This window comes from Manis javanica, chromosome 2 (genome assembly GCF_040802235.1).
Source record: "Manis javanica isolate MJ-LG chromosome 2, MJ_LKY, whole genome shotgun sequence".
NCBI classification, from domain to species: Eukaryota; Metazoa; Chordata; class Mammalia; order Pholidota; family Manidae; genus Manis; species Manis javanica.
In genome coordinates, this window is record NC_133157.1 from 224,189,255 (window position 1) to 224,208,611 (window position 19,357).

General features: G+C 41.6%; 1 protein-coding gene across 13 annotated transcripts in view; it reads left to right on the plus strand.

Annotated features, from left to right (window-relative positions):
* PTK2 (protein tyrosine kinase 2) overlaps positions 1 to 19,357 on the plus strand; it is a 299,782-nt gene that overhangs the window by 72,323 nt on the left and 208,102 nt on the right. For 3 of the 13 annotated variants that reach the window (XM_073230264.1, XM_073230266.1, XM_073230265.1), the window contains exon 1: positions 12,924 to 13,248. The exons of 3 other annotated variants lie outside the window; for them this stretch is intronic. In XM_073230264.1, the coding sequence (XP_073086365.1) occupies positions 13,149 to 13,248 (100 nt within the window). In that variant the 5' untranslated portion in view covers positions 12,924 to 13,148. Of the gene's footprint in view, positions 1 to 12,844; positions 13,249 to 19,357 lie in introns of those variants that run through there. 7 more of the 13 variants (XM_073230271.1, XM_073230272.1, XM_073230261.1 and 4 more) reach the window with 5 other exon arrangements.

Sequence of the window (19,357 nt, forward strand, 5' to 3'; positions counted from 1 at the left end):
AGGCTTTGTTAGCTTTGGGGGCCAGGGTACCTGTTCTTGGCTTCACCCCCCAGCAGCAGGGACATTAATCATTTGTTCAAACGGTGGTGTGATTCTTGCAGCTGGTGGTGTTTGCACTCATTGGTGGTTGCCTGCATTGTATTGGAGTTGCAAAAATGGTGATGATCTGAGTGTATCCTGCCTTTTGCACTTAATTGCTGCAGTTTTGTTTTAAGAAAGCTATTTGGATATCCTTAAATATAACCCATGCAAAGAAGGCAGGATAAATGCATAATTCCTTTATTTGCCAGTTTTCATAATGTTTCTTGGTGCGTTAGCAGTATCTATATCCATTGGTGACTGATAAGTGAGATTTGTCTTTTAGTATAGACTCAGATTTTAAGATGATCTGTATCATAATTTACTGCAGTTCTTACTCCTTTTGATGGTTAAATTGCCCTCCGTAGATGGTTTCTGTATTCTTTGGAAATGACTCTAATTTTGTGTAGTTTTCCTAAATATTTATAGTTACTATAAGATGTTACTGGCTCAGTTTGTATATTTCTTGCCAGACCTGAAATCAGCCATTTCTCTAGGGAGACTTGATAGTGGGAAATGGTATTTGGAGACTATAATCTGGGTACTATGGTAGTTAATACTAGGATGTTATTGCTTCTTGGTGTTTTTAGGATAAGATATGAAACATGCATTTTTAAGAAAGAGAGATAAATTATGAGCTTATCTTGATACTCCCAGTTTAAATTTAAGATTTTTTTTACCTCTTTGATTTTCTGTTTGTATCTCATTTCTCTTATGCTTAAAATCTTGGTTCTTAACAGTAGCTTATATTTTCTCATTCATATATACGAAACTTGTATGTGATTTCAGAATAGCAGTGCCACTGCTAGCGAGGACCTCTAAATGCATTTGAAAATTGCTTCTTTGCTTCATCTCATTTGATTTATGTTATTAAAAACAGTTTAAGATGTCAGTATTGCTCTTTTTTTCCCATAGGATATATCACACCTGGGATGTGCAGATTACTGTGTTTTAAGTCACTTCAAAATCCTCTCAGTGGTTATATCACCACTTAAAAGATAGGTTCATTTCACTTTTGCTTTTGACAGAGCAGTGGCAATCCTCAAACACAATTGATGGTAGTGTAAATTTTGTGCATTCACTTCCTATAGTAGTTTGGCAGTAATTAACTGAAGTCAGCCATACCTGCTGACCTAGTGGTTCCATTCCTAGGTACACACGACAGCAGTGTGTGCACATGTGCACCGAGAGAATATGTACAAGACTGGGTGTGACAGAGTAATTTGCAATAGTCCCAGACTGGAAACAGCCCACTGCTCATCTTGAGTAATTGTAGTGCATCCATGTAGTGGAGTGCTACCTCGCAATGAGTGTGAAGCTCCGTGCCATAGCATGGATGCTTGTCACAGCCTGGTTTTTGAGAAAGGCTGAGCCCCAGAGAGTACATACTATGTGGTTCTCTTTTACGTTTCAAAAATGGGTGGTTTTGAATTTCATATTCAAATATATATGTGCATATATTAATGTGGCTCATCTTGATCACCTTATTTAATCTTGGAACCTGCACTCCACTGTGTGCATGCTCCCTATACCTCCTACCAAGCTGAACTTAGTAATCTTCCAATATACTGTGTAATTTAATCAGTTATGACTTTATTGTTGTAGGTCTCCCCCAATAGAGTGTTAACTCCATAAGGGTAGAAAAATGGAGGGGGAGAGGAGAGTGAGTGTGTATGTGTGTTACGCAAAAGCTAGTGAAAGTTAGTTGATAACCGTACTGGGAGCTTGAAACCCATTACGGTGGGTATATTTATACCACAGAAATGAATAAATGCCACAAATTGGGGCTTCTACCCCACATTCCCCACAGAGCCAGTGGTTAAATATTACCAAGCACATCCCTATCTTTGTACACATGCTGAGGTGTTCAAGTATCCAGAACAATGTGGCCTGTGTAATTCTTAGATGAATGAATGATAGAATAGTTCTGACTTCATGCCCACCTCATAGGCTCTAAAAATTAAAAAAAAAAAGTTTAATGTAATTTGGACTATATTTAACAAATATAAGCCACCAGTTGGTATCTGGAAATAAATCTCTAGAAAATCACACAAGAGAATGAAGTCCAAATAAATACTAAACTTCCTAAAGGAACTATAACTGCTATGGAAAAAAAGTGATACATCTAGTAATTCCTTGTTTAAAATGACAAGAAATGAAAAATAAACTTGTTTCCTCCCAAGCTCCATGTCCATTAGCCTCAGTCCTCCTTACCCAAGCCCTAGTCAGACAGAAAGGTCTTACTACAGATTTGCGTTCTCTGGACATTTTATACATTCCAGTAGGTGGCCTTTTGTGTCTGGCTCCTTTCTGTTAGTGAATGTTTCAGGGTTCGTTCCCAGTGTGTCCTGTGCCAGCGTGGCTGGTTTTTACTGTTGAGAGTGGCGTTGGGCAGTCTGTTCACTACACGTGCTCTTAGGACTTAGCCTGCAAAACCCTGCCTGTTGTTCAGTCCTGGGCAGTAGTTTTCTGTGGATGCAGAGCCCCATTCTCAGCCTCCTCCTTCCCAGCACAGGCACACAGGTAAAAGTAGCTGCCGGAGATGAGCACAGTTCTGCCGGTGTTGGGCCTCTGGTTCCCACTGCCCCAAAGCACTCTGGCAGTGGTATTTTATGTACCTGTCACGTTTTTCTAGGAAATGCTACTCCGCCAGCTGTTGCATGTGTTTTACATTCAGAAATTCCAACTGTTTTTATTATCATTACAATTATTAGAGATTCATTTCCTGGTTTAAAGTAAAAGGAAGGTGGGAACTTGCAATAGGTCAGCTGTTTACAAACTCTTCTTTTCTGTATGTGTCCTGTCAGTGTGGCTTGTGGGTTTGAGTTGTGGCTGCTGTTATTCAGGACCTTTGGACAGGCATAAGAAGAAACAAACATGGTTTCCTGTTTATCATGGGGAAACAGGATTTTGCTCACCAGTTTTTAGGGCTTGCTTCCTTTACTTAAGTCCATATATTTATGAATTCAGAAGTTGCTGGTCTAGTGCAAAAGTGCTTTGTAACTGTATAAGTGAAATAAGATAAGGCTTTGACAGTTTAGTTAGTGTGGTTCTGGTTCTTGAAAAATGAAGCTTTAAATACATTTATTGTTCTCAGAAGGAAACTTAAAATTGAGTGATTGTATTTAATGTGCTTTGGGTAGAACTGTTTCTAGTTTCCCCAATTCCCTAGTGGATAATCCTGGGTATGAGTTTCCTTGGGGTTGAGGTGAATGAGGCCATTGGAAGAGAGCAGAATGTAGGAATAGGTGCGTGTGGGTAGGGTTGGGGCTCTGGTGAGGCATTTGTGGGGCTGCCAAAAAACTCAGTAATCAAGATAAGTAATAGTATAATGCGGTATTTTTAAAAATAAAACTGATGTGCAAAGTCCGTGATGAAAAAGATGCCAGCATTGGAGCTGCAGCTGGGCAGGTTGTGCTGCCCTCCTTCTGCCTCTTGTGCTGACGTGCAGCGGCCCCTTATACTGGCTGTACTTCCCTTACTTTGCATTTAATTTGCTTGTGTGTTTCTTATTTCGTAAGGTAAAGACATAAACAGCTGATGCTTTTACCTTTAAATATAATCACTTCAGGTTATAGATTTCTTTCTAAGTACTCTTAGCTTCATCCTTACGATTTTGATATTTTATTTCTATTGTCACTCTGTTATAAACATTTTCTACTTTCTTTTTTGATTTGTTATTTGACCACAGTCTTATTTAGAAAGGACTGTTTACTTGCTGCTAAATATTGGGGACTATACTAGGTACTGTTTCTTTAAAATAATTAATTTTTATGTTCATTTTTTATTTTGAGCAGAAATACACAAGGTAAAATTCAGATGGTAGGTAGGGAATCATAAGTGTCTCCCTCTTTCTCTGGAAGAATAACTCTTCATAACTGAACTCCTAGAGTTGCTCCATGCATGTTCAAGGAAATGCAAATGTACATGTATTTTCTTTTGCTTTACACCAAAATATCACACTCTAATGTTCTGCATATCTTTTCTCAGTACTTAAAATACAAATCCTGAAAAATTTTTGCATTTTAGGACTGGGAGTTGCCTCCTCCTATGTTGTGTTGCTTTTTTCATTAGTATTTTCCAGTGTCAAAAATTTTTAGCAAACACCATTTTCCAAATTTTATTTACTCATTTCCCTTCTGAACATGTAGGCTGTTCTAGTTTTTCAGGATTACAAATATATCCATGAATCAGTTAAGCCTTACACTGCGTTATACCTTAAAGGAGATTATTGGAGGTTTCTCAGACCCACATGCCAGATGCTGGGACTGGGAGTTTGGGGACACTCACGCTTTTCTTCTCACAGGCTCTGGACTCTTCAGGGGCCGGGACTCTGTCCCAGTTTGGGGATCCCTAGTGCTTAATTTGTTGCACCAGAGCAGAAGATGCAGGGCAATGCTCTAATAATGACGCACTCCCCAAGCCCTTTATGTTTATCAGACTTAATTAATTGTCTTAACTGTGAAAGGCAGATGCTGCTTTTAACTTAATTCAAAACTGATGAGAAAACTAAGTTATAGAGAGAGGTTTTTGAAAAGTACCCATGGTCACATATGTGGCATGTGGCCTGTTTGGGACTCAGGGAGAACTTGAAGTAAACTGGGTGGACAACACTAGGCTTCCAGGTTAAGGGGAAGATGAAATCATCTGGGCGTTGGTGCCATGTGTGGCTTTGACTTACAGAGTCTGATTTTATCCCAAGGCTTTCTCCTGTTTAAGCCTGGGTTTCCTACTTCCTTGGCAGTAACATATTGGTAATTATCTCCAAGTTTCTTAGGGAATTAATTTCTTTTTTAAAGCCACATAAAGCCCCCATGTAGTGCTAGACAGAATTATGTCATGTTTGCTGTTTGTTGTAAAATATAAATGAGATTCATTCTTTTAAAATGGTTCTAATGTTCTTTAAAATTAGTTGTATTGGGACAAAAATACATAACAAACTTTACTGTCTTGACCATTTTTAAGTGTGTACAGTTCAGTAGTGTTAAGTATATTCACATTGTTGTGAAACAGATCTCCAGACCTTTTTATTTTGCAAATCTGAAACTCTGTTCCCATTATACAGTTCCACTTTCTCCCTCCTGCAGCCTTGGCACCCAACTTCTTTCCGTCTGGGGACGACTGCTCGCAGAACCTCATGTAGGTGGAGTCATACAGGATTTGTGCTTATTTCACTTAACAGAGTGTCCTCAGTTTATCCAGGTTGTGGCATGTGACAGGATTTCCTTCCTCTCAAAGGCTGAGTAATAGTCTATTGTATACACACCACATTTTATTCACCCATTCAGCCGTCACAGGTCCTTGGTTTTCTTTCACTTATTGACAGGGGTGAGTGAATAATTCTGCTGTGAACACGGGTGTGTAAATACCTCTTCCAAGTCCCTGCTTTCTGTTCTTTGGGATGTATCTTGAAGTGGAAGTGCTGGATGACATCGTAGTTCTATTTTTTATTTTTTGAGGAGCCGCTGTACTGTTTTCCATAGTGGATGTACCATCGCTTCCCACATTTTACTTCCCCACCAGTGGTGCACAAGATTTCCGTTTCTCCACATCCTGGCCTCCTTATTATTTCAGTAGTAAATCATCTCGATAGGTGTGAGGTTGGTCTTAACATTTTTTTGGGGGCTAAAATATTTTAGGAAGAATTGGAAAAGTGACTCCATACATTTCTTGCTAAATTGGAATAGTATCTATTGATACCAGTGTGTTAAAACCCAAAGCCCAAGGGAGGAAAGTCGACAGAAAACCAGCCTCTAGGTAGCTGTATTTCAGAAGAAAAGAAACTGTCTTGGTCATGTTTCTACTCCGAATATAACCAGAGTAAGGGATGGATCCATACTAGGTGCTATTGATACTGAAAATGGAGTGCAGAGTCAAATTGAAGCACTGTTTACTCTTTCGGGCCATCATGAGGGATATTTAAAACCTAAGTTGTTGATCTTTCACTCATGGCCGAGGAAGGCAGGTCGTGGAAGAGACTCGCACTCACCACTAGGGGTTGTCCTGACACAGCGGACTTCCTCCTGTGGCCGTGCATGACTGGCACTGCTCAGCCTGTCCATCAGGCAACCCAGGGCTTTCTCTACTCAGTTATCTCACATGGTAAGGCTGTGCTTTGATACTATTGCAATTTACTAAATGAGATGAGTGATCAAACTAAGGGTAAATTGGATTTATAGCGTAGAAAAAATCATGGTGATGAAATGATGAAGTATGTTGGATATGTATGTCATGTTCAATGTTACTCGGGTACCAGGTACATGTCTACCAGGTACAGGTGATGGTGTGGGTAAAATTGTAACATTTCCAGAATATCTTGCTTGGCTTTGGTACATCTGCACACGTTCAGAGGTAGAAAGAAGTACGGCTTTAGTGCATTTGCATCTTTCCTCAGGGGTGGAGAAGTTCATCTCCATATCAGTGGGTAATTACCTGGGCAACGGAGGGCTTAATCTGTACCTGAGAGGTGAGGGGGAGGGCCGGTTTTGCTGCTGCTTGAGCAGGAGAGACGGGCCGGACTGCAGTTTGTAACCAATAAACGGATTTTAAACTTTACTTCTTCCTTTGACTGATTTTGGTTTTTAGAGGTATTTTGTCCCGGGATTTCCTCTCCCCGGACTTACAGATGGGTTTTATCTGAATTTGAACTGGGGCAGGATTGCCGACACCAGATAACTTGGTGAGCTGCAGGATTTGGTGAATTAGAGGATTAGGCAATGACTTCAGCATGGTCTGACTGGTGTACAAGCATTGGTGCATATCCCAGTCTGCCCCTGACTATTTAGCTATGGTATTGATGCCGGGGTTCTTGTTTACGGAGCCGAAGAATGAGCTTCACAAAGAGTCAAGGTAGGAGAGCAAGGTACAGGCTTTTATTTAGAGATAAAATGAAGGGAGGGACAGAGCTCCCGGCTCACGCTAGGATGGGACAAGAGAGTCCCGCAGTGGTGCGTTGTCTAGGGGGTTTTATAGGCAGTTGAGGATTTTTCGAGAACATGAAAGAACTTAGGGGTGGGGACTTGTTAAGTGGTCCCTGAATATTAAAAATTAACTTACCTGTAAGGAATTTCCTGCCTTGATTTCTCTCTGGGACACCGGAGCCTTGGTCTGGGGGCACATCAAAAGGCTGCCTGCCCAGCCCCCAAGGCGGGCTGAGGTATTGTCTACTTGCTAAAGAATCTTGCCTCTTGAACTTCCTGGGTGTTAAAATGCAATCTTATCTTTAAGATGGAATTCTCCCTGCCTTTTACCATGCCGTCTACAGCTGGGTCTGCAGCTAAGTTAGTTGCTCAGTTTGCAGAATCACCTCCTCAGATCTGAAGGAGGAAAGACAGCCCATAGGCCTGGGCCTTTTAGCATGCTAACGTGAATCTTCTACATGGTTACAAATGTTTAGCATAATAAAACGTGTGCTACTCTTCTTTATCTGGGGAACATTGACTGATTTCACTGAAGAATGATTCTAGAGCTCAATGTTTAACATAGAGTTTTAGCAGGGGGGGTTTCCCTGCATGTAGTTACATTGCTCTGACTGCAGATATCTCGCCCTGCCCTCTCCAGAGGCCCTCACCCTGCTCTGACTACATCCGTGGTCCCTGTCTCAATATTAGGTATGTTGCTTAATTTTTGCTCCTCAGTATGTCCAGGGATCACATGTGGATTGTAACATCATCTACCTCAATTATTAATTGGGTAAACTAGTGCAGTTGATCGGTGAGGAACACGGACTGTGGAGCCTGACTGCCTGAGTCTGATTTCAAGCTTTGCTCCTTAGAAACTTTGTGACCTTGAACAAGTTACTTAGCTTTCTGTGCTTTGATTGCTTCATCTGTGAAGTGGAGTAAGGGAATCTATCTCCTGGGGTTGTTTGTTGATAACTGAGTGAGTCAGTATTATAGAATTTCTTAGAATAGAGCCTTGTGCATAGAAAGCATTAACTCAGTATCACCATTATGTCATTATTATTGTATTCCCATTATTTTTAGTGTTGCTGTTATGCTGATTTGTGACTGACACATACTCACTACTCTGTAATGGTAGGTTTTGTCATCCTCGCTTTACAGATGGACAGACTGAAGTGCAAAATGCTGAAATGGGGCTTTCTCTATGTCACAGAGAACTGTGACTCCTTTGCATCTTCCAGGTGCAAATTCAGTGCCTTTCTCAGCTTTCCCAGAGTTCCGCCAGAGTAACAGAAGGGAGGTATAATAATTACAAAACTTTGCTAGGAAAGCAAATATACCAATACCATCACCTTTTGGACTGTGTTGTATTTCAAGACCTATTATCTGTGTTTTCAGAAAGTGAATCATATCTTTGCTTATGACTAAATTTCTTTAGTCCTTACCAAGTCTTAATTTTTGTTGCTAGATTACAACTTTCAAAAAACTGTTTGTTTTTGGGTGGAAACTGAGTACAGTGACATAGAAGTGATCATTCTATGGAAGTTAGCTTAACGTAGGTAGGATACCTGACTTCCAGAAGTTAGCGTACATTGTAATGGCCAGTTGCTAATGGAGGTACTATATTGTAAATGTGTTGATCCTCTTTAAATCTGTAACTCTAGTTAATGCAAACATAAAAGGGAAGGGAAGTTGGATTTTGAATTATGGATATATATGAGTTTTCTTTCATAGCCTTTCTGTTCGCGGACATAAACTCATTTACCAGGGCTTTACTCTTCCAGGAAGTACTGCCCTGCAGTTTGGTGTTACTACTTAAGGTAAAAGATAAACAAAGACATGAAAACTGCATGAGGAACGTGAAAGTCAGATTTGCATGTTTGTGGTCTGCCATTGCTGGCATTTATAAGCAGTTTGTTTCTGAATGGTTCTTTCCTAGTAACTTTCTCAGTTTCTGTAGGGAAGCCAGATTGGATGACATTGTACAGTGTATGAGCGGTGTTAGAATTCCCCTCTCTGCTTACTCATAGCATTGCTTGGTAGTCTTCTAATGATTTTTCTCTAGTCTCACACGGTTTTGATTTTTGCTCCACTAAAATTGTCAGTGGAAGTTCTGAGAGGAGTGCCATCATATTACAGTTACATGATTTATTTTTTATGTGGCATGGGGAGAGGCCGTACTTATGGTTTTCCTAGATTTTAGGTCAGTTTTTCTTTTTCCATTCTTACATTCTTGAAAAAGCAAGGTTTTCATACTTTTTAATTCACTTACCCAGCAGCTACTTAACAAGCCCCTGAGCAGTACTGGGTCTTAGAAGTGAAGTGGTACTCAAGACCAAGGCAGGCAGTGCCGTCACTGAACTGTGTCAGGTCCTGACATCTGGAGCATCTTAGGATACCTTCTCTGTGGCCAGGGCCTCTAAATAGGACAGAGATTCCCTCTGCCATCTCCTCATTACCTGAAGGTGATAGAGGAAGGTGTGGAAAATGGCCTACCATCTTAACTATCTTAGCAATAAGGCCCTGGGGACAGTATGTGCAGAGCAGACAAATTCCTTCGTGCCATGGAAATTGTATCGTAGTGGGGGCAGCTGGCCAGCAAGAAGACAGATCGTGAGGTCCTGTAGGAAGTGTAAGTGCTGGGGAGAGTGAAGCAGGGCAAGGGCATGGGCTGCATGAGTGCAGATAAGGTGGTCGGGGTAGGCCTGTGGATAGGTGACGTCTGAGCAAAGATGGGCAGCGGAAAGTGCGTGAGCCTTGTGGATATCTGGGGCAAAGTGTCCTGCCTAGAGGGACAGACTGCGCTAGGGCCCAGAGGTGGGTACATGCCTGGTATGGGCAGAGAATGGCAGGGAGGTCAGTGTGGCTGGAGTTGAGAAAACCTGGGGAAGGAGTGGGAGGTGAGCAGATGATGACATGTAGGATGTAGACCTGAGGGGAGCCCCCTCTTGCAGGCCCAGCAGACCATGCGAAGTGTCCAAGTGCCTGCTCTGGGTGAACTGGGGTGCTACAGGTGACTTTTATCAGAGGAGAGCAGTGGTGTGATTGGTGTTTTGACAGGGTCAGTGCAGCTGCTGGTTCATATAGGGCAGGAGAGAAGCAGAGAAACCAGGAGGTGGCATTTGGCTGTAGCCTGAGTGGCACAGCCTGGGCCAGCGTCAGGCAGTGGGTGTGGAGACAAGTACACTGTTGGGATGTATTTTGAAGGTAGGATGATGGATTTTGCTGATGGATTGCTTTGGGGTAAGAGACAGGGGGGAGTCAAGGGTGACTAAGGTTTGGGGTCTGAGCAAATAGTATTTTGTAAATTTTAATTAGAAGTTTACTTATTAAGCAGGACTTAGCAGAGTCAGCTTTTAAGTGTCCTGATACTCTGAAGAGGGTTTAAAAAATGCCAGAACTCTTTAATGAATGATGGCTTTTACAGTAGTATACAGAAAACATAAAGGTACTTTTCCCTTTTGTTGCCCTTACCTGTAGGATATTGCTGTGCTTTTCAAGGAGTCGCTGGATTGGGAATGTAAAAGAATAATTTGTTTTAAATATTTAGCAAGAAGAAAATAGCAGTAACAATATCACCAAATTAGCTAGTACTCCTGTAATTTCTTAGGTTTTTGGCGTGAGGCAAACTGCTCCACCTTTCCGTCCTGTAAAAACAGGGAAGAGCTGAGTGGTTGTGGTGGTGGTAGGGATGAGGCTGGGCGCGTCTGCCGGAGCAGCCAGCACAGAAGCTCCTTGTGCTGCCCGCCCCCTCGCCTACTGTACTCAGGCCGCCTGTGTGCTTCTCAGTGGCCGACTGGTTCTGAGCTCTGCGTGGCTACTGCTCTTCCATCTGCGCCTTGCTTGTGACCTGGAGGGATTTATGCATCTTTGTTTCTTGTCTTTTATATCTGGGCAACTTTGCCTATCAGGAGGTGATGCTTGATATTGAAATAAAATATAGATTAGCTTAACTGGGTGGGAGAGAAAGCTGTCATCCTCTGGTTACTTCAAAGTCAGAAACTTGGCTTCCCTCCCTCACTCTCCACGCTCACTTTCTATGTCCTAAAAAGCTCCCAAGTCTGTCCTCTTATCTATTCCTCCATGGCTGGGCATTAGCTTCTGCGTCTGTCACCACTGCCTGTACCAGCCCCTCTCTTTTCTGGGCAGGTGGTGCTGTGGCATCTATGAAGTCTGGCTTGAAAACCTCTTCTGGGGTATGTGTATGGCTGTAGCCTGAGTGGCACAGCCTGGGCCAGCGTCAGGCAGTGGGTGTGGAGACAAGTGGGGGTGGATGACAGGTGGGCTCAGGGATGGTGTGCCTCTTCCTAGGTGTATGACCCTGTCTTTACTTATCTTCAGATGTGTTAGCACTTTACTTATCTACAGATGTGTTCTGCTCAGAAAATGTGAAAATTACATATGACCAGTGTTTAGTATGTAGAACATTATACCTAGTAAAGGTAGCTTTATTTTCTTAACTTTTTTGAGTTTCAAGTTCCAAGAGAGATTCAGCATTTTGCTTGGGTTGTTTGTACAGTCTGTTAGCTGATGGTTTAGATCAACCTCCAAGCCATTCTCCGGGATCTGGGTCAGGTATCTGACTCGCTCATGGTGCGTGGATCCTTCTTCCCACGACAGCGGGAGGCATTCTGTCCTGGGCTCTCTCATCTGTCAGTGGAAGCTGAGGGTATTTCCTATGTATCCTCATTGATGTGTCTGCTCATTCCTCTTCTAGCTGGCTTGCCTGTGTTTTTCTGGAGTCCTTTTCCTCCTAGTGTTGCCTAGGGTCAGAGTTCACTCTGGTGAATGATGTATTTTCACTGGGGGATAGAAGAGGTCACGTGAGCTCTGGCTGCTGTTAAGATCCTGAATGCTACACACAGAGACAAAGCCATCGCTGAGAGCAGTGTGTTAGAAATGAAACACACTGTCCTGGGACGTCACTGGATAGATAGGCCTCTTGTTCTCTTCAGCCTTTTTTAGCTCTTGTTTTCAGTAGTTAGTGAATTCATAAAGCCTCAGTCATGTTCGCAGTTAAATAAAGTACTTGATTTTTTATTAGTTTATGGAATTTACTACTAACAAAATTACCCATTTATCAGGAGAGCTGTAATATACAGGGCTTGAATGTGTATTAAATATGCTCAGACAACAAGGCTCCAGGAGCCTCTTATTATCTTATTGCTAGAGTGGAATGTGTTCAGAGAGCTAAATTTTTAAGATGACCTTGACTATCTCTCAGTTTGAGTGGAAAACTAAGTAGCTTTGCATTAAAAAAAAGTTACTAGTACAGAGCATTTTTCTGTCCTACTTCAGTAGGAGTTTGTTACCCACTTATATTTTGAAGCTAAGAAATCATGCATATTGGATCCCTCAGGGTTCCCTAAGCTAATTTAAAAAGAATCTAGCAACCTCATATTCTTTTTATATGCTTAGTGTGTTTTCTAGATAGTTTTATACGTTTGCAAACTTATTACGAAAATACCTATTTGGAAAAATATTTTACCTCAGAAATATTTGGGTTCTTACAGACATTTTTTTTTTACACACTTGTTTTTAAGGATTTTTTTCCCCCCAAATTATTCATATTTCATCAAGGTAATTATTTTAACTCTAAGGTCGGAATTAGATTGGTAAGAAGCCAAACGCATGACTTTAAAAAACAAAAATATTTGGAGGAGCCATCTACAGACATCTGGGTCAGACCTGATTTGCAGCTCACTCAATTTTAGAGTCGCCTGTCAGTTTTGTAAACACAAGTCTGCCAGACGAATTGAACAGAAGGGTGGGATTAGCATGTTAAAAAGGTGCTGGCTACTGACCTACTTTTTCTCCACCCTCTGTCCCCTCGTCTCCTCCCTCTCTCTCCTGAATGAATCTAGGAACACAGACCCGTGGGGTCACATTACGAGCTGGTTTCATTCTGTTCCGTAGCTTAATCTGGCCAGGATGGTCTGTGTTTCAGATTGCGGAAACATGAGAAGATACTGTAACTGAGAGTCATTCTTCAAGCTGCTGGAAAATATTGCAGAAGGAACACCTTCCAAATTTTGCTTCGAGCTCTGAAAAAAAAAGGAGCACACAGGGGAGCCTGGTCCTGCTTGTGGATGGAAGCAAACCCTGTGGGAGCGATGAACCGGGACTTGGCGTGCGGACGCCTGGCCTGATCCCTGTAGGACTGAGTCTATGTTGTTGGAACTGGCAGGCCGAGCGGCCCTGAGGCCAGCAGGTGCCATCTGTATGGAGAAGAGTGGCTGTAGTCCGTTTCCAATGTGTTGGGCTAAAGGTATAAATTACTTAAGAATACGTTTGGTTTAAATTTTATTCGGATTCATGCCTTTGCATTAAAAAGGTGGATAAGTTTTTCAGAATTTATTTCAAATAGAGTTATAATTACATTTATGGAAAAATGGAAGTTGATGTGGTTTGCAACTATTGGCATAAAGCCTAGATAGCTTTTCAAATAGTAAATAAAGTACTTTTATGAAAGTGCATTTTAAGTGAGTAAACTGTTTATGCTCTGTCCTGTGTCTCTTAAATTTCTATGCTTTATTTTGTTTTAAGATGTTCATATCCATTCTGCGATACAGAACTTTTTAAAGAATGAAATACTAACTTTAGCTTACATAAGACTGTATGAAAAAAGAGTAATGTGGACTTTCTTATTTAAGAAATTGGTTTCCTTTACCCACTATAAAGGTTGTATATTAATTTGATACTCCATATTGTAAGATGGGCTTATTGCTAAGGGTCAGCAATACTCTGAATAAATAATTTTCTAGTTTAATGTTAAGGTTTTTATTCATATAAAAGTATAAATACCAGGTACATTTTCACTGTAATGTTCAAGATAGTGTTTGGGAAACATGGTTAGAAGTTAAAAATGCCATGTAATTCATGTGTGAATAAAACCAAAACATTTAGCTGCTTTCCTTATGTACTAATGAATATTAAACTTGGAAGATAGAATCCTCAATGAAGAATTTAATAAAAATATTTCTTATTTAAAATATATAAATCTAAATATCATGTTACTGGCACTGGGTAAAGACCTACAGTATCGTGAGTAGAGTTTTAGACTGATTCAGTTTGGTGTCTGGGTCAAACATCGTAGTTGCCCCAGGATACTGGTGCATTGGCACAAACGGCAGTTTCCCGGTCAAACCGGCTTTCCTTAGGAAGTTGTCAGCATCTCTTAATTCTTGTCTAGGCTTTCAGACATTTTTGACATGTGATATTGGAGCTCTTGGTATGATGTTCTCTAAACAAAGCACCTGCCACTTATTAATGTAATTAGATATTTAGAGTAAAGATTTTTGTGAGTTAAATTCAAACTCTTGAATTTTAAAGAACGTCGGAGTATGGGAACTTTTAAAAACTGCAGTTTCTCATCTCAGGACTGAATCGTATAACTGAATATAATCAATAATGAGTGCTCAGAGGCAGAGTTCCATACTTATTGAAAATTTTGATCTTTTCCTAGACTTGTCTGGGATTCATTTATTTATATCAGCACGCCCTCTCCTGTATGACAGCTCTCTGTTAGCGCTGATCCTCAACAGTAAGGCTTTGACTTCACTCACAGTCTAGGCTAGATTCAAGATCTGTGAATCAAGAAGCAGTGGGATATTAAATAGCGACTGGACTTTTTAAAAATTCAAAGTGATTTTAGAAATACGAATTTTGGAAGAAGAGCAAGGCTGTAGTGTTTTTGCTCATCCCGAAGCAGTTGATTGAAGCACCGTATTTTCCATTGTGTTTGCCCACAGGAAGAGCAAATGAATAGAGGCCTTTTTAATTGAAATACCATCTTGATAGAGGTCAGGGTTGGACAAGAGAGCAGAGCCCCACACATATGGGGCAGAGGAAAAGGTAGGGACAGCATCAAGCTCAGAATCAGTCTCTGTGCAGGGCCAGAGCAGGCTGTCCTCTCAGATGAATGGTTTTGCTCTTAGATTGTGTAAGAAGAGGTTTTGGCAACACTAAGGAGCATGTTGCCCTGTCCCCTTCTCAGGGCCGAGCACAGTGCTTCTGAAATGAGCGCGGTGTGCAGGCAGCTTGGTGCACTTCCTCTCCGCCTTCTTGGCTTGCTTGCTTGCTCCAAGACAGGAAGATTTTTATTCTGATTAATTTTTTCTGTGTGATAAAGACAAAGATGTTGGTGTATAGGAATCGGCTGAATTGGTTATTTTCGAGTATAAAAATTAGTACTTTTAGATAAACGCAAAGTAAAAAGCACAAATCCAAAGAATATATAGATCACCATTTGCAGTTAGACATTCTAAACGTCAGATTTGGTGTTATCAGTCACGTTAACCTCAAAACCCAGCAGTGTCCCAATTTAAGATGACATAAAATACTTACTAGAACAGGCTAAAAATAATAGAACAGACCTATATTTGTATACTTTAAACTGAAACTTTTTTCTTTTTTCTTTTTAATTTTTTATTAAGGTGTGATTGATATATACTCTTATGAAGGTTTCACATGAAAAAACTATGTGGTTACTACATTTACCAATATTATCAAGTCCCCACCTATACCCCAATGCAGTCACTGTCCATCAGTGCAGCAAGATGCCACAGATCCACTATGTGCCTTCTCTGTGCTACACTGTTCTCCCCGTGCCCCCCCCCCCACCCCGTACCATGATTTTCTAGGCTTGAAGGCAGTTTTAATTCAGAATATTGAAGTAAATGTAAGTGTTCACAGTGCCATCTTTGATTGCCAGGCTATTGAGTGCAGAAAACTCTCCTTGGAAAGTTCTTTGATTGTATCATATGTGCACTATTTGTTTTATCTTTTTAAAAGACTGGGAAGGATGAAAGAGATGTCAGAGATTTGGTTTTTAGGAGTAAGTGTTTGTTTATTTTTTCTATGTCTTTTCGTAGTACACTGAGATTGAATGTACTATTAATAGTTCATTTGTATGATTTGGGTCCTGTGGTTCAAGTCATGCTTTTTCTGTATCAGTATTTTAAGCTGTGTCCACCCACACCCGCCCCACCTCCATCCACCCATCTAGATAGCTCTTTGTGTAGCCAGTCTTCTCTTCTGCATCTCAGACTCCAATGGTGGATCAGCTGGCTCTTGATACCTACATTTGTATTTTTCATAAGCATCTTATGCTTACCTGCCAGAAGTGAACCTCTGAATTGTTGCCTGTGAAACCTGTTCTCCCCAAATCCTCCCTGTTTAATAAATATATTGGATCCCCTCCCGGCCTTGCCCCACACGCCATCACTTGTTCATGCTACAGACCTGGGATGCCTTCTGTGACACCTCCTTCCGTGTATAATGAATCCATCTTTTTATGCTGATGGTACTATCTCCAAAATATATCTTGAATTCCTTACCTTCTCTTCCTGTCTGTGGCATCCACTCTGACCCAAGCAACCCTCATCTTTCTCTGGGCCATGGGAGTTGCTTCTGGTCTGATGTTCCTTTTTCCTCATATGTTCATCCTTCACACAGCTGTCAAAGTGAATTTGTAAAAACATAAATCCTATGTTATTCTCCTTCAAACTCCCCAGTAGCTTCTCATTAGAATTGGGTAAAATTGCAGATCCTTAATGTGACCTCCAGGGCCTCACCTGATCTAGCTTCCCACTGTCTCCAGCCTCAGGCCATTGGCTTCTTACTCAGCCGTGGGGCAGTTATTTTGACTTTTCAGTGCCTCGGACACCCACAGCTCTTTGCTCTCAGCACTTTTGCACCTGTGGCTTCCTCTTCTGGAACTGTCTCCTCTTCTGTTTCTGCCCAGCCAGCTCCTGCTTCTCCATCAAGCTCAGCTCGCGTGACGTCTTCTCTCTCTCAGCCTACACCAGTTTCCCTGTTGTTTTTCCCTCCCTTCAGGTGTTCATGCCCGAGAACAGATTTCATGGGCAACAATTCAGAGGTTCACAAGTACTTGGCACATCTTAATGGATAGATACATTCTGTATAGGCTTAGCTAATCCACATGCCTTAAAATCAGCTCAGGAGAAGAATGACCTGGTCTTTGACTTTCCTCTTACAGCAACACATGTACTATATTCTTGTTCTTTCAACAGATGTTTTAGTTGGGTTTCCAGGGTCTGATAGCTTCCTTGGGAAATACTTTGCTGGTCCCCTGCCACTCTTGGGATCATGGCCGTCCAGTCTGATAATTTGAGGGGCTAATTGACTTACGGTCATGATGTCTGTCTTTATGCACTGTCTGGACCCACTCTCATGGATGTCATGATGCTGAGACAGGAGTTAGGAGGTGGGAAGTAAGTAAATAGACTAAAGAAAATTTATTTATAAGTATATACATGTATCTTGTAATTATATAAATGCCTAGATATCTATAAATCCATACCAGAAGGTACTAAATGCTTTTCAGAGGAGTGACCATGTCTTTTGAGTGCACAGCCCAGGGAACAACTTAGACCTCAGTAAGAATGGTACTGAGTGGGGTTCCATTCCATTCTTTTCCTGCCCTGAAACTGTGGTAGAGTGACGTGGTACATGACTTCCCCCTCACCCACTTTCATCTCTCTCCTCTCCCACCACTGGTAAGTGCCAGCCCACAGCAGTCCGTGCAGTTTTCTGAAAGGAGCCTGCCTGGGTTATGCCTCTTCTGCCCATTTTCTCAACACAGTTGAGTCAGTTCCTATTCTTGTGGCTCCTGATAGCTCTCAAATCTTAAACACCTCTCCGCAGTAGTCATCTTGCCTGGAGTAGTACAACCAAAGCCTTCTGACTGGTCTGAATGGGCTCAGTGCTGTCCAGCTGCACTCCTGACCCCAGCCAGGCTCCTCACCTGCTTCTAGAGCTGGGCCTCCCTGCTTCCTTGCATGTGGCTTTTGCACTGGCTGCTTGGATCACTCTCATCTCCAGCGCAGCTATGTCTTGTTTGGTATGACATTTGATACACCCTTTCTGAAGACTCTGGCTCAGACCTCAGTTTGGGGAGCCTGGCCATGCCCAAGTCTGGGTGATGTGTGTGTTTGCCAGCATCCCCCCAACCACTTAGTGTACTTGTCTGTGGTGGTCTTTCTTAAGGGGACAGAAGTGCAGGGGCTGTTTCCTGTTTTCCACTTGGTCCTGTTATCAGTCTATCCTGCCTGCCTAGGAGAGTGCTTTCTATGGAGTCTAATGCAGTGTGGAGAAGGGTGCAAATTAGTGGTGGGAAGTAAGTAAATAGACTAAAGAAAATTCTGACATAACTTGGTCATCTTGATGTAGGTGGCCCAGTGTATGGTTCCCCAAGTTTGTGTAGGGACAGCAGTGATCTTGTTAAAGTGCAGGTGCTGCTAACTGGGTTGGCTGTGGGCTCTCAGGTGGCGCCTCCTCCTCAATACATGGGGTGGCAGGAGTCTGGTGTGGAAGGGAAAACACACACTTCAGAGCCAACACTGTCAGCTGTGTAATTTCAGGCAGATTACTTAACCTCTCAGTACCTCAGGGTCCTTACTGGTAAACGAGGTTACTAATGGGACCTACCATACAGGATTGGTGCGTGGATCAGTAGATCCTGTCACATAGTGACTGGTGTACAGATGTGTGCTGCATAATCATTGGCGGCTGCATCATTATAAAGCAAACTGTAGATCTCATCGTCTTTTACATGTATATTTATATTTAATCCTTGTGGTAGTCCTGCAAGATCAATGCTATTACTATACTGTTTGCAAATTCAAAAATAGAGTCAGGTTAAATGACTTGTTGAAATGTTAACAGAATATTCACAGAGCTGAATATAAACCCAGTCCTCCTAAGTCCTGTCTGAGCATCATGACACCATAAATACTCCCAACTTAATTTATTAAATTGTATTATTATTATTATTATTATTATTATTATTATTATTATTATTATTATTATTATTTTGGTATCATTGATCTACAATTACAAGAAGAACATTGTTTACTAGACTCCCCCCATCACAAGTCCCTCCCACAAACCCCATTACAGTCACTGTCCATCAGTGTAGTAAGATGCTGTAGAATCACTACTTGTCTTCTCTGTGTTGCACAGCCCTCCCCATACATACCCCTCTATTATACATGCTACTCATAATGCCTCCTTTCTTTTTCCCCACCCTTATCCCTCCCTTCCCACCCATCCTCCCGAGTCCCTTTCCCTTTGGTAACTGTTGGTCCAATCTTGGGTTCTGTGGTTCTGCTGCTGTTTTGTTCCTTCAGTTTTCCTTTGTTCTTATACTCCACATATGAATGAAATCATTTGGTACTTCTCTTTCTCCGCCTGGCTTATTTCACTGAGCATAATACCCTCTAGCTCCATCCATGTTGTTGCGAATGGTAGGATTTGTTTTTTTCTTATGGCTGAATAATATTCCATTGTGTATATGTACCACATCTTCTTTATCCATTCATCTACTGACGGACATTTAGGTTGCTTCCATATCT